The sequence below is a fragment of the Lineus longissimus genome, chromosome 11 (genome assembly GCF_910592395.1).
Source record: "Lineus longissimus chromosome 11, tnLinLong1.2, whole genome shotgun sequence".
NCBI classification, from domain to species: Eukaryota; Metazoa; Nemertea; class Pilidiophora; order Heteronemertea; family Lineidae; genus Lineus; species Lineus longissimus.
In genome coordinates this window covers 17,874,559-17,893,575 of record NC_088318.1, presented here as the reverse complement: position 1 = coordinate 17,893,575, position 19,017 = coordinate 17,874,559, and the positions used below count along the sequence as shown (strand labels likewise).

General features: G+C 43.5%; 2 protein-coding genes across 4 annotated transcripts in view; both read right to left on the bottom strand.

Annotated features, from left to right (window-relative positions):
- Positions 1–1,338: 1,338 nt before the first annotated feature.
- Positions 1,339–5,781, bottom strand: LOC135495741 (tRNA N6-adenosine threonylcarbamoyltransferase-like). 3 transcript variants are annotated; one of them, XM_064784622.1, is made up of 13 exons: positions 5,701–5,781; positions 5,122–5,251; positions 4,747–4,866; positions 4,496–4,597; positions 4,219–4,292; positions 3,909–4,004; positions 3,647–3,696; positions 3,300–3,378; positions 2,980–3,079; positions 2,805–2,861; positions 2,449–2,524; positions 1,987–2,085; positions 1,339–1,779 (listed from the first exon to the last, which is right to left on the bottom strand). In XM_064784622.1, the coding sequence occupies exons 2-13, from the start codon at positions 5,234–5,236 to the stop codon at positions 1,701–1,703; spliced, it is 1,047 nt and encodes a 348-aa protein (XP_064640692.1). In that variant the 5' UTR covers positions 5,237–5,251; positions 5,701–5,781; the 3' UTR covers positions 1,339–1,700. The 3 variants fall into 3 exon arrangements, with proteins under 3 accessions (XP_064640692.1, XP_064640693.1, XP_064640694.1); XM_064784623.1 differs by lacking the exon at positions 5,701–5,781 and adding an exon at positions 5,520–5,539; XM_064784624.1 differs by lacking the exon at positions 5,701–5,781 and adding an exon at positions 5,422–5,440.
- Positions 5,782–8,562: 2,781 nt separating this feature from the next.
- The window catches only part of LOC135496092 (uncharacterized), a 53,545-nt gene continuing 43,090 nt past the window's right edge, over positions 8,563–19,017 (bottom strand). Inside the window, exon 5 of the mRNA XM_064785217.1 lies at positions 8,563–12,344. Within this exon, the coding sequence (XP_064641287.1) occupies positions 11,690–12,344 (655 nt within the window). The 3' untranslated portion in view covers positions 8,563–11,689. The remainder of the gene's footprint in view (positions 12,345–19,017) is intronic.

Sequence of the window (19,017 nt, the reverse complement as noted above, 5' to 3'; positions counted from 1 at the left end):
AATCGGCACTGGCTGCTCCACCGTCTTGTCACCACGGTGAGTGATATGACTAGGTCACAACCAGACCAAATCGGCCCTCGCTGCTCCACCGTCTTGTAGATGAGACAGTCACCACCACACCGAATCGTGTCCCTTGCAGATGACACTTGGCACCGTCTTCTCTCTCTGTCTCTCTCTCCTGCATCCTGTCCAGAGACCATTTATACCTTGTATTGAGTCTAACTCCACCTGGTGTAGTCCAACACGAATCGAGCATGGCACCACCATTGTCATAGCGATCTGGTGACGTCGTTGAGGCAATCACTCACCACGTTTACACACCAGTGAGATTACACGTACAATTCAGTCTGGCTGTGACTGTCTCATCTCTCTCACCATGTAAGCCAGCCAGTAGAGGTGCCAGGCCCGATATGTCTCAAGCAGTCACAACTCCATTGCCTACCCGCCATGGCCAGGGAGATGAGACAGTCACAGCCAGACTGAACTGAGTGTGTTACCTTCACGATTGAGACAGTCACAACTTAATCGAATCAGGCAGACCACCTCTATTGTCTACCCAACATGGCCAGAGAGACGGGACAGTCACAGCCAGACTGGATTTGGCGTGCGCCTTGTGAATCTCCATCGCCTTGCATACAAGACGAGGCAGCCAAAACCAGAATGAATTGGGCCTAGCATCTCTTTCGGCTTGCCCATATGGTGAAAGATGAAGCAGTCACAACCAGACCGAATTAGGTGTTACCTCCATCGTCTTGCAAACAAGAGGACGAAGTTGAGAATGAAGCAGAGAATGAAGCGGACTTGGCACCTCCACTGTCTTACCAACATGGTGAGAGATGAAGCAGTCACAATCAGACCAAATTCGGTGTTACCTCCATCGTCTTGCAAACAAGAGGACGAAGTTGGGACAGTCACAGAGAATGAAGCGGACCTGGCACCTCCACTGTCTTGCCAACATGGTGAGAGATGAAGCAGTCACAACCAGACCAAATTAGGTGTTACCTCCATCGTCTTGCAAACAAGAGGACGAAGTTGAGAATGAAGCAGAGAATGAAGCGGACCTGGCACCTCCACTGTCTTGCCAGCTTGGTGAGAGATGAAGCAGTCACAACCAGACCAAATTGGTATGTAGCATCCACCATCTTGGATCGTGTTGAAGTTGCGACAGCCACATCCAGACCAAATAGTGCTTGGCATTACCTTGTCTGCCAACATGGTGTGAAAGAAGAGACAGTCACAACCGGACAGTGTCTTTTCTTTGGCTGTCTGTGACACGTGTAAAGCGATGACAAATTTGGAAAGAGCATTCAGATTTCATCATATCCAACTCACGAGGAACTTTATTAGAAAACTTACAAGGTTGGCCGGGGACTTGAAAAACTGTCTAGGACATATAAGTAGCCGGTATCCGGTTTATGTGAGGCTGATAAACATAACGTTTACTGTATACAAAGAGTAAAAATCAATCTTATTTACAGAGAACTGGCTTAACATCTACCCATGCCAATATTGCAGTCCAGCCGTCCCAGTTTTCTATTCAGTGGTTGTTAATCACTGCCATGTCCAGCACACAAGAAAAGTCTCAATAACACATCCAGGATTAAAAGTCTCATCCAACAACTATATCCTTCCGTTCACAGCAGATACATCCAACTTCAAAAAGTCTACTTGAAACACTTTGAAGAAAAACAAAGTCATTTTCAACTATGATTAGCTGCCTGATCTCCTGATGCTCCACAGTCCTCCCGCCAGGTCACCAAGACCTCATCAGTTCGATATCTGAAATCAGACATGTTGAAATTACTGTCTGGTTTCTGCTGACAGAAATCACAAATGGAGCATGTTGTAGTGTTAAGGGTTGATGTACACAGGACTTTTTTCGAACTAGAGAAGAAAGGAGATGGTCAAGGGACTCTTCTTCCCTGCAATAGACCATGTGTACCATCTTTAGCAGTAACTTAATCAATCAAGTAATCTTCAGGTTACCTCTGTGTAATAAATGTGTCTTCTAAAGGTGTAGTCACTCCACTCTTGAACATCTCCCAACCTGCTTGAGCTATCATTGCTCCGTTATCTATACAGAATCTGAAAACGAGCAAATGTTTGATATTTTAGAGGCATGTTGATGTTTTCTGTTTTTTCTTCTCCTCTGCATTCGGAAATTTGAGATGTTTGCAAGACAGTCAGTCCGATTTCGGCAACGGTTGTCCTAGAAAGCTCTGGGTCTGGTCGTGTCCCTCTCTATCAGACATTCAGGAGCAGGTCTGAAGCACATGAGCTGTAGTCCAGACAAAGACTACTTGGCATCGATCGACAGAAGAGGTTGGCAGGGATGAACTGGAACTGCCCAGGACAGGAGGAGGGAAGAAACATGTTGGGGACTTTACACCACTTGTAGTAAGTGGGTTTAAGTCAAGTCAAGTCTGACAATGTAGACTGAATACACACCTTTCATCAGTAGCAAATAACGTCGCATTGCGTTCCTTACACATAATCCCCATCATTTCCTGTAATCGCTTGTTGCCTAAAAGATATGCAAGGACAAGAAGGTAATGTTTTAGGATGTGGCTATTCTTACATGACTCTAATGAGATTCCGTAGGCTATTTTACACCAGTTGTAGTATCCAAAGCACATATATCATTGAAATTTCGACTTTGGCATTTTTCTTCCCGAGCCGAATAAGCTTAATCGCAACAAACCGCTTTATTCATGTACACATGCATGTGGCCAACATCATCAGGTTTACAATAAGTTATACTCTAACCTACTTATGCAACATTGTCCTTCGTCTCAAATACTTACAGCCAACACCACCAACAATAAGGACTTCCTGAGATCCACAATGTGCCATGGCTCGCTCTGAAAGAAGACAGTTATGATCACAGATCAAGACAGACATGACAACAATTGAAATGAGAGCAATATTAGATATTTCTCAACAACTCCAACACTACTAACATCATCTTGACATACTTACCGGTGATTTCAACTAACATAGCAAAGACGGTTTCTTGTAAAGAGAAGCACAAATCATGCGACGTATATTCACCACTTTCTATCAAGTCTAATGCTCGTTCCTGAAAATAAGCATGAACATTTAGAAATAGGAATTTAAAGATTACTTTTCATCTCAGATTACTAATCGTTGAAATGGTGACCAACTAACATGACCAATACCCAGTGCCCGAAACAGAATGCTTTCATCGTCTTATCTGTGAGCATCAACAGAAATGTTGACAACTGACTAAACTGGCAGAGAGCCATTTGACAGTCAAAAGTCATGAAACAAGTTTCTACCTCTATATGTGATAACAGTCCTGAGAAGGAGACATCCATTCCCTTGACGGTGTACGGCAACTCTAAATATTTGTCACCCCTGAAACAAATGCGTAGATAAAGAGGTTAGGTTGCTGCTAGGATTCTCCATCTCCCACATTCCTTACTATGAGATAGAGAGGACAGACGTTACACACCCTCCAAACTCTCATTCACACTCCACGGTGATTCCCTCTCTATGTTTTACGTGTCAGTTGGCATGGGTTTTGCCAATTCTAACCGATGAACTCGGTCATGAAAACAACCTTGAAGTCGAAGGCAACATCCCACCCCCAGCCAGTTCCTCATGCATTTGAGTTCCTACTTACTTTTTTGCCATTTGCTCAATATTGTAGCCAGGACTTGGGTCATTTGAGAGCTGAAAGAAACACAAGCTCATTGTTATACACTAATTCTAGCCTACATGTACACCTGCACTCCTTTTAATCTAGCGTAAGGACTGACTGTGTTGTCTTTGAGGGGCACCGACGGAGTCTCAAAGGTCACAGAATGTCAACCCCACTGACGAGACCATTCATTCGAAAGCTCTTGATTGTAACTATCTGATGATGTAGGTAGTTTTGTGCATACCTTGATTACTCGAGCAAACCTGTCCAAACAGTTCCCGACAGCGATATCGATAGTTTCTCCAAAAATTCTGTATCTCTGCTCTAAAAATGATATCACCTGAAAGAAAACGCACATAGTTACAAACAGAACATGGTCAGACATTGAGAAGACATCAGATTTCCTCAATAAATCCAATTCTGCCCAAGCTCATCCTTGGAATTTACTGCTGGTAGGAATTAGTTTTTTACTTTGGCAACGAATTAGGACAGAATTTGCTTTAAGATTTCAAACAGACAGAGCAAAAACTTTTCAAGTTGTTTTACAAACTGACCTGTGTATTGCCTCCACTGACATACAGAACTGTTGGATTGTGAGAGCCAGTAATGAGTCGACCCATTTCTATATCTTTAGAAGAAGTTGAGGAAAATACTGAAAATTCCATTTAATAGCCAATCCAGAAAGTTTATCTCTATCGTGGATAGCACAAGGTTTTTATATTAAAAGGTAATAATTCAACTTATCAGGGTAAGATAAGATGTAACAGTTTGGAACCAAACTTGTAACCACACTACACCAACACAAACCACGGATTTTACTGAAAAGGATACGCCCTATACAGTGGTTGACTCCTATAATTGGTTTGTTCCAAAGCTGTGCGACGGTACGTGCCACAATTGCAACAGACACCAGGGGTGCCCCCATGCCAGGTCCTGCAAAGAAAAAAAAGTCATCACTGTCAGCTGGAGAGTTTGTGCATGTCTTATGAAGTCTATTCTTTGGCGATATCAAAAGTACTTGCTGCATGAGATTCTAACGTGTCGGCCACTGAAACCCTTGTTTAAGATTTTGACGGACAAACCTTTGGTGTAGGCAACGCCATCAATCTGTTCAGGTGAAATGTTGGCTTGATCAAGGGCTTCTCGGAGGACTGTTAGTATACAAGCTTGGTGATGCTTGGCTGTCGCTCCGGGCAGGAACCCTAAAACATAAACAAATACAGCATGACTTATAAAGATTCTGTGTCTTATTTGATTTTTAATTTCTATTTCAAAGAACAGTGTTCTCCAGGTAGCTTTCCATAAGTGGGGTGGAAAAGACTGATTTCTAAAGCAAATTCCAAAATCTCCACTAGGTGCATGAGCTACCATTATAGTACCAATGAGCTTCAAATGAAAACAGCCTGCAGGAACCTCATGACAGCCATGTAGAATGGCCACAGCATCTTCTTCTATACCTTGTCCTGGTGGTGTGATGTATGTTCGTCTCGGGTTCGATAGCACCACGCCATCTTGAATGATACCAATTCCTATTTTATTGGCACTGCCCTCAAAGCCGATGATGACCACCATGTTACGTTTCTTTTTCTGCAGCAGAAAGAAAAAAGATGATATTTTTTCACGGTACGGCCTTCTGGGACTGGTGCATTGTTGATTATGTGATGGTATACATCATGTAGTAGGGTCTACTGTTACTGTACGGCGTTCAAAATAGCCTGGTTGCACTCTGGGGAAATGGGGTATACACTTTGGCCTACCCAGGTCTGGTAAAGGAAAGCAAGACACAGCCAGCCAGCACAACAACCAAGAATTTCACTTTTCATTTGATGGGAACCCCAACTGAATTACAACATACGGATTGCCTTCATTTTGAAATCGGAATTTGTAACACCCCGACTCAGGCGACTGTGAACTGTACACCCTTACGGCTTTAATACACCACTGCTGGTGCTATGTCCAATGAAATAATGAGCCTTCAGGTTAACAATGTAATGTTTACTCTCACACAATAGGCCCTATATCGTTTATGTACCTACAATTCGATATTTAGGTGCTTTTATTGCCAATTTTGGAAGGCACGATTGCTAATATTTCGTGCAACGTTATATGCATTCGGCAAGATTTCGAAGTACCGGCAGCGTCTGGAGGAAGTTGCGGCGGAGACAGGAGGGAGTCGTTCTGGCCCAATAAAACAAACAAAAACTGGTTCATTTCCGCACATGCCGGGCAGCTAGTCTTTTGAAGCAGATAATTGGAGTCTTCTCAACATGGCGAGAGAGATGAGACAGTTACAGCCAGACTGAATTGGTTGTGTGACCTTCACGGTCTTGTTAACGTGGTGAGACAGTCACAACCACACCGAATCAGGCAGACCACCTCCATTGTCTACCCAACATGGCCAGGGAGATGAGACAGTCACAGCTAGACTGAATTGAGTGTGTTACCTTCCCGGTTGAGACAGTCACCGAGAATGAAGCGGACCTGGCATCTCCACTGTCTTGCCAACATTGTGAGAGATGAAGCAGTCACAACCAGACCGAATTAGGTGTTATCTCCGTCGTCTTGCAAACAAGAGGCCGAAGTTGAGACAGTCACAGACAATGAAGCGGACCTGGCACTCTCCACTGTCTTGCCAACATGGTGAGAGATGAAGCAGTCACAACCAGACCGAATTCGGTGTTACCTCCATCATCTTGCAAACAAGAGGCCGAAGTTGAGACAGTCACAGAGAATGAAGCGGACCTGGCACCTCCACTGTCTTGCCAGCTTGGTGAGAGATGAAGCAGTCACAACCAGACCGAATTCGGTGTTACCTCCATCATCTTGCAAACAAGAGGACGAAGTTGAGACAGTCACAGAGAATGAAGCGGACCTGGCACCTCCACTGTCTTGCCAGTTTGGTGAGAGATGAAGCAGTCACAACCAGACCGAATTCGGTGTTACCTCCATCATCTTGCAAACAAGAGGACGAAGTTGAGACAGTCACAGAGAATGAAGCGGACCTGGCACCTCCACTGTCTTGCCAACATGATGAGAGATGAAGCAGTCACAACCAGACCGAATTCGGTGTTACCGCCATCATCTTGCAAACAAGAGGCCGAAGTTGAGACAGTCACCGAGAATGAAGGGGACCTGGCACCTCCACTGTCTTGCCAACATGGTGAGATAATGAAGCAGTCACAACCAGACCGAATTCGGTGTTACCTCCATCGTCTTGCAAACAAGAGGACGAAGTTGAGACAGTCACAGAGAATGAAGCGGACCTGGCACCTCCACTGTCTTGCCAACATGGTGAGAGATGAAGCAGTCACAACCAGACCGAATTCGGTGTTACCGCCATCATCTTGCAAACAAGAGGCCGAAGTTGAGACAGTCACCGAGAATGAAGGGGACCTGGCACCTCCACTGTCTTGCCAACATGGTGAGAGATGAAGCAGTCACAACCAGACCGAATTCGGTGTTACCTCCATCGTCTTGCAAACAAGAGGCCGAAATTGAGACAGTCACAGAGAATGAAGCGGACTTGGCACCTCCACGCATGTATGTGGGGCCCACAAGGGATATCCCATGGGCAACCTGGGCTGATTGTTCAGGTCAATTGTATGTTATATTAATTACGTTGTAATTATTTTGCTCAAAATCAATTAATGAAAATAAAGATCAGGGTAATAATAACCAAACAAGTGCAAAGGAAGTGTAAGTTGATTGACTGATTCTGGGTACTAGACTCAAAATGAATTCAAGTGTTTCAGAATGCAAACCATGGGCATAAAACATCACAGAAACATCATATGCTAAATCTTTTCACAGGCTGCTATTGGTGGTTTGCCAATGAAGACATCAAGGCTTACCCCATATATTTACCCCTTACACCCTGTGAAGAGGAGAGTGTCCAACTCATCTCACCCAGGGGTTGCCGGCGAAAACTTGCGCAGTTAGGGGATTATTATTCAGAAGCACTACCTCGTGTATATGAGTCTTGTCCCAATGCAATGTACAGCGGATCGGATCCTATTTCAATGGGGTAGGCTAATGTTATATGAAATAACAACAAATGGCATTTTAATAACTAATCTGAACAGACATTTTATTTCTTGATACAAAGGCATTTCTTTTTTATTGATATCTAGAAAGCTGTAGATTACCTTTAAAAAAAATTCAGTTGCGCCACCAACGGGGCCTCTAGACCACCATTCAAAGATAGAGTGGGTGAAATCCTCAACTTATACGATACTTCATGACCCACGCGAATAAAATGCAGTCACGTGAAATTGACTTCAAGTTCATTTGATTCGTATGCGTAAGTATATGTCAGTTGTGAATCTCAACCTCAGTAGTATCTTTTGCTCAGGCTTAGACAAGCCATATTCGGAACCAATAAAAAGCACGGTGTCCATAAAGCTCTGTACACACTGACAACATTTTGGGAAACATGTTGGCCAACATGTTGTCCAGGTGCGATGTTATCGAAAATGTTGGCAGTGTGTACAGTTCGGAAACATTCGGTAACATGTTGGCCAAATAGTGCTCAAATGTTGTCGAAATAATACAAAATCAATTTTGTTGCCGAGATGCTAATGATGTTGTCGAGTTTTATCCAATCAGAAATAGGCCACAAATCACATGATCTACCTTAAGCCATGTGATGTAGTCAAAATGGCAGCATCAAGCAAGGAATGGTTACTGAGTGAAGTTGAACAACTTATTGCAGTATGAGAAAGTTGTGCCTGTTTATGGGATGTAACATCCAGGGAATATAAAGACAAGAACAAAAAGAAAGCTGCTATTCTAGAAATAGCTACAAAATTTGCCCCATGCTGGTGTCTCATATAAATCCATGGTCTTGTCCACACTCTTTTCTCATCTTTACGTCTTCTTCGCTGTCTTTCAATCAGGATACGTAAAATTATGGCAGAGCCACCGACAATACATCTTCTTCTCTTGGAATCTTCCATTGTTTATGAATTTCCCTCAAAAATATTCCCTCAAAAATCCTCATTTCTCGGAAACATTCGACAACAAGTTGCCCAACATGTTGTCGAATGTTGTCATGTGTATACAGGGCAAAATTTTCGATAACATCGCACCTGGACAACATGTTGGCCAACATGTTTCCCAAAATGTTGTCAGTGTGTACAGAGCTTCTAAGACAAAATTATTTCATTCGTACGCGATCGCTCATGCACAACTAATTTTGGTTGTCGTATATATTCGCAGTTTAGATAATTTGGCAAATGGAAGGGGGTGAGGAGTGATGACATAATACGCCGTAACCCCTGAACAACGGCAAAAGTAATTACCATGATTACATGTAATTATGCATGAGCGAAACCGCTTACGAATAAAATAATTTTGTCATTGATCGGTCACCAAGAACAGTATCAGTATGATCTTCTACAATTTTCGTGCCAGCGAACCGCCATTATAATTCACGGAAACCACTACACAACTCCATACATGTACACTGTACAAAAGATAACTAATGCAGTGATCATAAAAAGAAGACATTTCGAGAGAAAATACATCTAGAGAAAAATATTTGCTCGTCTCTACGAGAGTGACGCTGTTTTCCGAGGATCTTTAAAAAAATGTGTCTACCAGCTCAATAGGCCCCTATTACATTTCGATGCAAATGAAGAACATGTGTACATTCTATCTAGGATTCGGAGGGCAAGTTTGCACAATCTGCTGGAGAAAACAGAGAGCAAATTATATAGGGTCTCTGCAGTTATTACGGGGTATGAGTAAACTCGCCATTTCGTCCACCAAAAACCAAGAAAGCACAAGGATGACCTACTGAGTAAAGAGTGAGCCACTATGCATTTTACGCGGACTAGTGCATCAATCGATACGATCGCAGTGGATGGGCCCGGGGAATAGATTTCCGGTAAGAGGGGGCCCGCCCGATCTTTTGTGATTGGCGAAAGTGGAGGAAGGAATGCATTTCACCCTGTCAAATACGTTTGAGAAAGATTCGGGGAGTCTATTTTGGCCCGAAGCACAAGGTATATTCATTCGAATGGCCATCGCGGTGACAGTGTTAATAAAGATCTTGAGACTGAACGTATCACATACACTGTATAATGACCCAAATCTAAACAAAGAGTTTACTAAGAGAATACTATAATCAAAACTTGCACCGTTACATACTAATAATAATCCGCTGATCTCTTATCTGTTTCAGTAAACAACAACAATTTGCAAGGTTAGGCGTGGTGGAGACGAAAAATACGTGTTGAAATACTATTGGTCATATTCTAGGGTGTGTAATGAAATAGGGTAAAGAAGAGTTGGACTGCAACCAAGAAAACACACTGATCAAACCAATTAATACAAATTGTAGGCCCAAGTAATGAAATAGATGCCCAAAGGAGGTACAATTTCCAACATTTATCACTCAACAGTGCACAGCATAGGGCTGTAGATCTTGACCAAACTTACATTGTATATCTGAGAACATCCACAAAACAACCACGAGTCAGCGCAAGTAGGGTTCTGCCAGTGAAGCTAATGAAGAAGCGATACACATCGAAAAGCAGTATAGAAATCATTGTTAAATCCACCTCAGTTTGCGCTTGGCAACCATTTCTTCTATAATGCTCCTCATAAACCATATATTCATTATTCTAACATACCTCCATAGTAACGTTATACGTAATTCTATGTAAACCCAGTGCCCGTATCTTGGCAAAAACAGTGAAAATAATGGAATATATCATATTACACTAGCCGCCAGGGCATATGATTTTTTCTTGTACAGTCATTGGTGTCGAGACCAGCTGAAACTTACATTGGACTTATGTGAAAGTGGGTTACGGGCAGATTGATTCGACAGACCATAGCAGGCAATGTCCAAAGTGCATTACATAACTGGTGTACGCAAGTTGTTGGGGAAGCCATTTAAATGGCAAAACCGACTACAAAGTTGGTGAAAGGTACATTGTAGCTCAAAGTTAGTCCCTGATGGTGCTAGGCAAATATTGAGGTCATGCAATTAAATACAACACCACGGACGATGCTTCTGTGAAAGCAATCATGTACTCGAGGGTAAGGGATCTAGTGGAACAGAAGGAAGACGAGAACAGCTGCATCACCACATAGAATGATGACATGGGCCACAAAATATTGTATATATAACAAACAAGTAGGGTGTAATTAACATGGTAAGCTCTAGTGTTTAAGAAAGGTTTTGTGCAAGGAGTTCGGACACACCTCAATGGAATAGGGTGAATCCATAGTCTAGCGTTTTCCACAGAGAGAAGTCAGAGGAAGGAACATTACCCTCTTCGAAAAAGGTTATAAATACACCTTTTTCTCAAGGTACGCCGTGACCCACATTTTGCGCTGGCGTCCTCTTTTTGGAAATGCAAACTATTCATATTTACGTGTAACTGCTGTTTGCATAAGCAATATCTGTATACAATGGTAGATAGAACTGTAAATGTTCCTAATTTAGGGTGGTTAAAATAAATGCAAGGGATAGGCCATAATTGATTTCAGCACATTTACCCCTTTGACCGTTTATATAAAAACGTTTATACAGTGTCATGTTTAAGGCCTGTAGCGAACTTTAACCACAGCGAGTAGAGCCTCCCGTAACGGGTCCATGGCTGTGTCAGCCCCAATCTGTGTCTGCCCAATCATCTGGAGTTTATAATGTTTAAATATATACATAAACATTTATAATAAAAACAACAAAATACTTTGATTCGAGTTATGACAGCGGCCCAAAAGACGAGTGCATGAAATGTACACCAGTTCTAATAACGTCATCAATATCATATAGCCGCCATTCTTCAGTTTTCAGATTTCTACCGAGTTATTGTTCATTGCGTTTGGTAGAACTCTGTAGCCTTGGCCAAAACATACAGGTATATGTCGGTGCTGACCAGCATACACAAAGAAAACGCAGACCAACATGGCCACCGGTTTGAATTGATGACGTCATCAGATCATGGTCCATCCAAGTCTTTAGTATTTGTCTCCTTTGAAAGTATCAATAGTAATCGCCATGCTCCCTTTATGTTACCGTATTCGAATCTTCTTGCACAAGATATATTCACTGAACTGCTGCCCTTCCACACCACCCCCTACAGCTCCGACGAGCTGGAATCCTTGGCACATTAGTCTTTGCAAAACCTGCAGTGAATTGAGTTTACAGTAGCCATTCACCGGAAATCTGATGACGTAGCGATTGTCCATGTTGAATCCGGAACATCGCGAGTCCATCAGTGCTGCGTTTAGCTCTGGGAATACCTCCTCAACTAGCGCACGATCTGCAGTAAGACATATTCTTTCGCCCAGATCAGGGCTTACGTGAACGGCAACGCACTCACAATGTTCTTCCGAATTAGGTTCTACTTTTATCGTAGTTCCATTATTTCCGGTGACGGGGTGATGAACGGGACTGCCCGCTTTCACCATCTTGTAAGCTCTCCTTTGGTCACGCGTTATCTCTATCTCCCTTACCAGACCAGCTAGGTCGTAGTATTTGGCCTCGTCGTACAAGGCCTCAAACTCATTGAATGTGTCAGGCAGGAGTAGTCTTGAAGAACGCAGATAATTCAGTATGTATCTGAACATTTTCCCGTCACGGTCTATGAAATAGTGTTGCTTGAGACTGTCCAGAACGATTGGAATGCTGCCATTGAACATCCTGCCGAGGCGGGAGTCTGGGAATCTGAAACGATAGGAAAAGACTTTGAGTCGCAATGATAAAAACCTATAATTTTACTCCCTCCGACAAGTAACGCAACGATACGGACAAAAGGTTTAAAATACGTTTCTTAGTTACTGCTTCGTTTCAGCGTTTCTTTGTTTTATAACTATTCAAAAAGAACCCAGAGAGGAATTAACACAGCAAAAACTTCGTCTTTTATAAATGAACCGCAACGTTAAGGAGTGTTTCACTCTTATGTTATGGGTAGCCATGGTAACGGTACAACCCAACTCCTTCTTGTACGAATAGGTTTAAAGGAGATGCTTTTTTTACTCTCCTGTTAATCTTGCGGATACACGACACGTTCCTTCAATGATGATATGGTGAAGACAACAATAGCAGATGAGGACAACAGGTAGTCTTTCGACTTCCACTCTGACTCTAGCTGATCGGCCAAGTTAGCAGTCGCGAAACGCAAAATACAAAGTTCCTTATTTTTTACTCATCCATCATTTTGGGTACTAAAAGAGAGGTCAATCACCTCCCAATGGAGTATTGGTTTAAACTGATTATTTCTTCACCAATCGCAGCTCCTCAACACACATTCACCATGCTATAAAATTTCACCAAACAATGCAACTTGATCCATTTCAGATTTTGTATTGTGCGCACCAAAATGATTTTTTTCGGGCCCCTTTTGGGTTATGTTTACCGCCTGGGTAAACGGTAAAGAATTTTCGGCGAAGACCCGCTAGTCGTGTAGTGTTATTCTTGGCCCCATGTGAGTGCGCTCGGCGAGTCAGAGAAGCGGGTAGGTTTTAATGGTAATTGATCCAGCCCCCGGACACGAAATTCCTATTTGTGCTCTGCCGCGGCCGAGGGGTATAATTTCTTACAGAGGGCTTACTCGCTATACTTCTCTTGTCATTGTTCATCCCATTTCGTAGGGCCAACATGGTAGAACATCAGAGGCTGCACTTGATACGAAGGCAGTATGTCCGCGGGACACGCCACAGTTTATTCCAAGAAAACGTTGTTTTGTCTAAGACGTTCTTTGTTCCTTGCTAGTTTTACTTAATTATGCAAAATTCTGATGAGCGCCGGCGGCCTTAGATCAAAGGAGGTAAACTGATCTACGCTGAGGCGAATTCTTCAAAGGGTAGAAAATTATAGCCCAAAACAATTTTACGCTCATACATCGGAGAAATTATTTAATTTCAAGAAGCGAGTGTATCGGGAATGCAGGGCCGGCAGGGAGGCACTGGGCGGGGAATAATGTTCAAAGAGAGTTAGTCGCTGCCTGATTGCTTTACACGTGCTTTGAGACCAAGCGAAATCGCATGTCATTCGTAAAATAGCAGGAGGCGTTCTAGCCTCGAGTTGGTGTCAAAACAAGTGGATGAGATTCCGCTGTACATTCAGACAGAGCAGGGCGTAAGCGATGACGTACATGTGCGGTGGGTTTCGTTGGATGAAGCCGGAAAGAAATGTTACGGAGAAGAACACACGAAGAACCGGAGGTAGGCCTACTCGGCAACCTTCCCAAGGAGTCGGACCATCTTGACAACACTACCGAGCGATTGGAGGTACATATGGTCGGATATAATCTGAAGTCATCAGTGGTTCTCGTCGACAATTCCAAAAATTGATGTCTTCCGCAACACTTGAAGAAATTGGTTGTGTATGGCAACATCCCGAAAGATGGCGACTTACATCATATTCGAGAGATCGCAGGCATTCGGAAACACTCGCAGGCAATCGGCGATACTATGAATCGCCGCCTAGAGTTTTGAAGCACTCGTAACATACTCCCGTAAGGCCAAGATTATATAGAGTTCACGTTTTCACATGTAACGTGTCACCGTTCACTTTTCATGCGTGACATGAAGAACGAACAAGTCATTTCCGAAGAGCGGGCTACATACGATTCACGAGGTCACTTTTCACATTCATGTACGCCTAATTCACTGAGTTGACTCGTGACAAGTGAATCATGACAAGTGACAACATGAGCCCTATATAACTCCGGCCTAAAGGAAACTTTTGACCCGGAGCGATTTCAAGATGATGTTAGAGGTGGTGACCAGGGTAAGCTCGATCACCTGCACCTCTTGCAAACGGGGCCTACAACACGACTTCTCCCGAGGGAGTAAGTGTGTATCGAGTGAAATGACCTGATATTGTCAAGATGGCTCACCTGCGACCATGTGACAATTTGAGTTTCGACTCAATAATTAAGCGTCCGCTCGACCACCATTTTAACCAACCCGGATTGTACAGTTCAAATAGTCACACATAGGACCATGCAAATGAGTTCGACTGGAAAAAACTGGCCGCAAGGTTTTCTTCTTTGGTTTTAAAAGGAGCAGAAGAGCATTTTCTCTTATCTTTCCTTTCACTAAACGAGTGTCCTTTGATATTAGATTTTAGGTGAAAGTGCGCGTCACCATGATCCCGAGGGCACTGATATACTTAGGCCGGGGTACTCCAGAAATGAGATCTCGCCTCACAGTGCAGTAATTATATAAGATATTCGCCTCGGGCGATGTATGTTATTAAGTTGGCTTGATCTGGCCTGAGCAATTCGTCTTCGCAGATATGGAAGGTTGGTTTGGAATAATCACGAATAATATAGACCGCAGGCTAGTTATTTGGTCGTGAAAATGGCCAAAATCGTTATCAAAATATGAAAAATGGCCGTCAGGTGTTTGTAGTCTGCACAAACACGTTGCCTTTGTCGTTGTTCGGGGCTCGCTAGGGAAGTGGTATTCGGACACTCGGCCAGAGGAACAGCCTCTCGATGAAGCTTTCCGAGGTGTGGTATCCACACTGTTGTATGCTGGGAAGGAAGACTACCGATTCTACGACGAATCCGGGGGTCCCTATCGCGGCCTAGTCAAGTAAACGGTCTATTGTCTCTCGCATCTCGGCCTAAATCACAATCGTTCTACTGTCTTATCAAAGAGTTATCAGGCCTATATTGATACCATCGACCCCCGCGAAACAGTTTTGACTGGGGTCGCTTAGCCTTAACAGGCAAGGGCAACGAAACGCAATGGCACTTCCGCTGCTTTCTGTTCTGGCTTTGTAAACACTTCTGTCCTTAATGATTTACTTCACTCTGGCGTCATCAGATACAGCATCTGTGTCAACAACTTGGAGCGATGTTCAAAGGCAGATCCCTTGCTGACACCCGCGAAATTGGTTCGTCGTGCTATCACCAGGAGTCACTGGTGAGGTTCGGTCATGGTAATTTGCCTCGGCTGGCCGACTGAGCGAATCAAGCAGAATGGAAAGAGGCAATGGCCTACAGCGCATCAGGTTTAGAATGAATAATGCACAAGGTATTATGTATAAGCCTAATTTGTATTTATTTTCGCTCGCCCCAGACCATCCCCGGATATACTGTTACTAGTATGGTCTAGTATCGTTTACGTGGCAAGATCCATGTCCTGGGGACAGCATGAGAGATTTTGTTCTCTGGGGTTTGGTAAATGAACTAATTACGGGGAATTGCTAAACAGCCTTTGGCTAAAATGGACATATTTCAAGAACCTTAGTCCAAAATAACAACTATATACCAAGCAGCCGAGAGCTAGTTTCTCAACTGTTCGGGCGATCGCCATACAACAGCGTAAGGTGTACTCATTATTTTGCCCTGGTAATTATCCAATATGCTTCGATCCTTTTATCAGGCTGTATTGGCAAAAGAACAGGATTGATAATACCGATAGCCTCGAGATATTTTCTCTTAGAAACAGCCGCAGCAGTTCGGTTTTTTGTCCACAGAAAAAGGCACAATGGTCAAGAGGATGGGTTGGTCTGAAATGAGGTAATCTGACCCGAAAACTCCGTTAAATGAGCAGATGGAAAGAAATTTACCATTTCCCATTGCTGTACGAGGCGAGTTTTTACGACCCCGTTGGCAGTAGGGTGGGTGGGCCAGGCCGCGCGACCGGGCAATGGGAACAAGCCATACGGTAAAAAAGTAATAACACACGGTCACACCACCAGTGGCTGCCTGCAAGACCATTCTCCTCACATAATTTTGAGTCTGCATCAAATCAGTTCATCATTTTAAAGAACTGCGTTTACAAAAATGAATGATAAACATTTAGTAGATGTGTTAAAAGACATATTTTAAGAACGATGAACATTTTCAAACCGTTCCCAATTACCTCTGGCCTGGATTGTTACGAATGTAAGTTCAAAATCTCACACGCAATGTCGTGGGAATTTAACCACGAACCGACCCTTGCCCACTTATATCATATTTATGGATAATTTACCTCTTTCTCGTGACAGGTGACGATTACTGTACAATTCATAATCTAGTTGATTTAAATCCACAATCAAGTCTTCCTCTTGAACCACTAGTAACCAGCCGTACTGCTCCGCGCACCCTGCGGCTGTATTTCACTTTTTCATTAATGTTTTATTCAACTTCGCTTCATAATGCCCACTGGAATGACCAGGAAATGGGCAAATTTGCGAGGGTCAGGCCAGGGTCAGACACGCTGACGATATCTTCTGTATCATGGTTTGAGCATCTGCTTGCGGGTATCAGCGGTTAGAACGATACCCCCGTCACATTGTCACTCGACTACCTTAATCGGGCTCGAAGGAGATCGATTTAAATGCAGTTTATGGAAGCTGGAGGCGATTAGGGTGATCCCGCAAGGTTTGTGAAGTATAGCTCTTGGGAGAAGTCGCCACAGGCGACAGCATGCCACCAGCCCATGTGCTCAAGCTTTCGTTCTCTGAAGTGTTTGAAATGGCTGATAGGAATAACAGGTTAGCATGTCCTGACCAACCTTTCGATTATGCCTTTGGGGAAAATCTAAATTCAGAAATGTCATTATTCACAGCTTTGAACGCCATTCGGGAATTTTTGTGAAAGCGTTGGAGAATTTTGATGAAAGTGATGCGATAGACGTGATTGATAAACCTGAAGGCATTGAAGTCACATCTAAATCCAATACAGACTGCGAAGCGATAGATATCTTTCGGCGATTTTTAAAGGCCAGAGAAGCCAAGCCTTAATTCTAGTCATGAAAAAGACCCATAGGAAGTGAAACGCCCCGGGGTTGTATTCAGCATCCCTTACAAAATTAAAGAAACAGATACACTGTATACGGGTAATGTAAAAAAAGGCTAGCCTCAGTGAGAAATCTATTCTTGGTTGATGGATATCAGTCGAAAACTTAAAACCAAAACTCTGAAAAACGCATAGCATGTTTCATTCCGCGGTACCAGTTCGTTTTTTTGAAATCTCTCCATTTTTCATCATTATCTCTTGTGAAGCAAGGAAAACCGGGTCAAGCTATCTCATCCGTAACCCCGGGGCAAGTTTGACTATCACGCAAAGGTACTAGGAGTCGTTGTAGTCTAGTGCCTCACTCGGGTCGGTAGGCCATCAGTCACGAGGTCCCTGGTTCGAATCTATGGTCGGCAACAGCCATTGGACAGGTCTCCTCTTTGCCCGAACAGACCACTTCCGCCAAGGTGAATAAATGAGAAGTGGTCCAAAATGGTCGGGTTGTAGCGCGTATTGAGCAGCTCATCTGGCGGGGGTCTACTGAACGGTTTCAGGCTAAAACAGGGCTTAGAGTAAGTATAAAGTTACTCAAGCACCATACACTACAGCATCTTTTGTTCATATCCCTGTATGTTTTCGCTTCTTCAATTCAAATTGTAAACTCGGATGTTGAAAAGGCAGTCGTGGGCCTTTAGGTTTGAGAGAAGTAGGCGAATCAAATGCCAGTGAGTCTGATAGCCCGAGAGAATTGATGAGATCAGATAGACTCTAAAAAGAGCCTCCCTTAAGAAACGAGATATAATTACAAACCCTCAGGTGAAACTACTCTTTTCTCATTAAAATAATAATCAGTATCCGCCGATACGGTGACAATATCAAGTTTTCCCTCTGATTGCCGATATGATACAGGGCCGCTAACCACAGGCCGGTAAACGCACCGAGCGTATGCTGTTATCTGCGTCTTATGAGCCTCGGGCGCCGCCCAAGCCCTGGCGTCACCGAGCCGGCCGGACCAGTCAGCCCATACAGAAAACGACCAGTTGCGTTAGAATCTTTCCGCTGTCGTGATCCTCACCATCAACTCACAAGAGTTGACTTATTGCCCCCTGAGGCGGTGGTATAGTTTCTAGCTTGTGGGCCGCCAAAAAGAGAGAGTTCCATCATTTCGACCTGGCAGAGAATTCTTATGATTCAATGCACTCACTTGTTTTGTGAGTTATCACAGTACAGTAATCGATGGGAATATCTCTACTCCTTCAAAAAGATGGCGAGAGTTCGGAGATGACTAGCACCGAGGTAGTTCGCCTAAACTGTAAAGACAGATGATACACAGCACCACTGCTGCTTTAGATCAGAAGTGCCCCAAGTATCTCTTCGACCAAGATTACCTTTCCGAAAGATTTGTAGGCCATACAGTTGTCTTCCTGCTGAGTGCTAACCTCGAAAGAGAATACAAGTATCACTCCGTGTACGCCAAAAACAATGAATGACATCATTCATTGGTGGCGGTACCAAGCGACACGAAAATACCAAAAGAACAAAATTTCTAACAAGAGAATGATACTGGATCTTTGAGTCTCCTTCTAATATCAATCAACCCTCAGGCTTTAGCCTCCGGGCGTATCGGCTTCTTGGGCCACACGCTGTTATATCGTA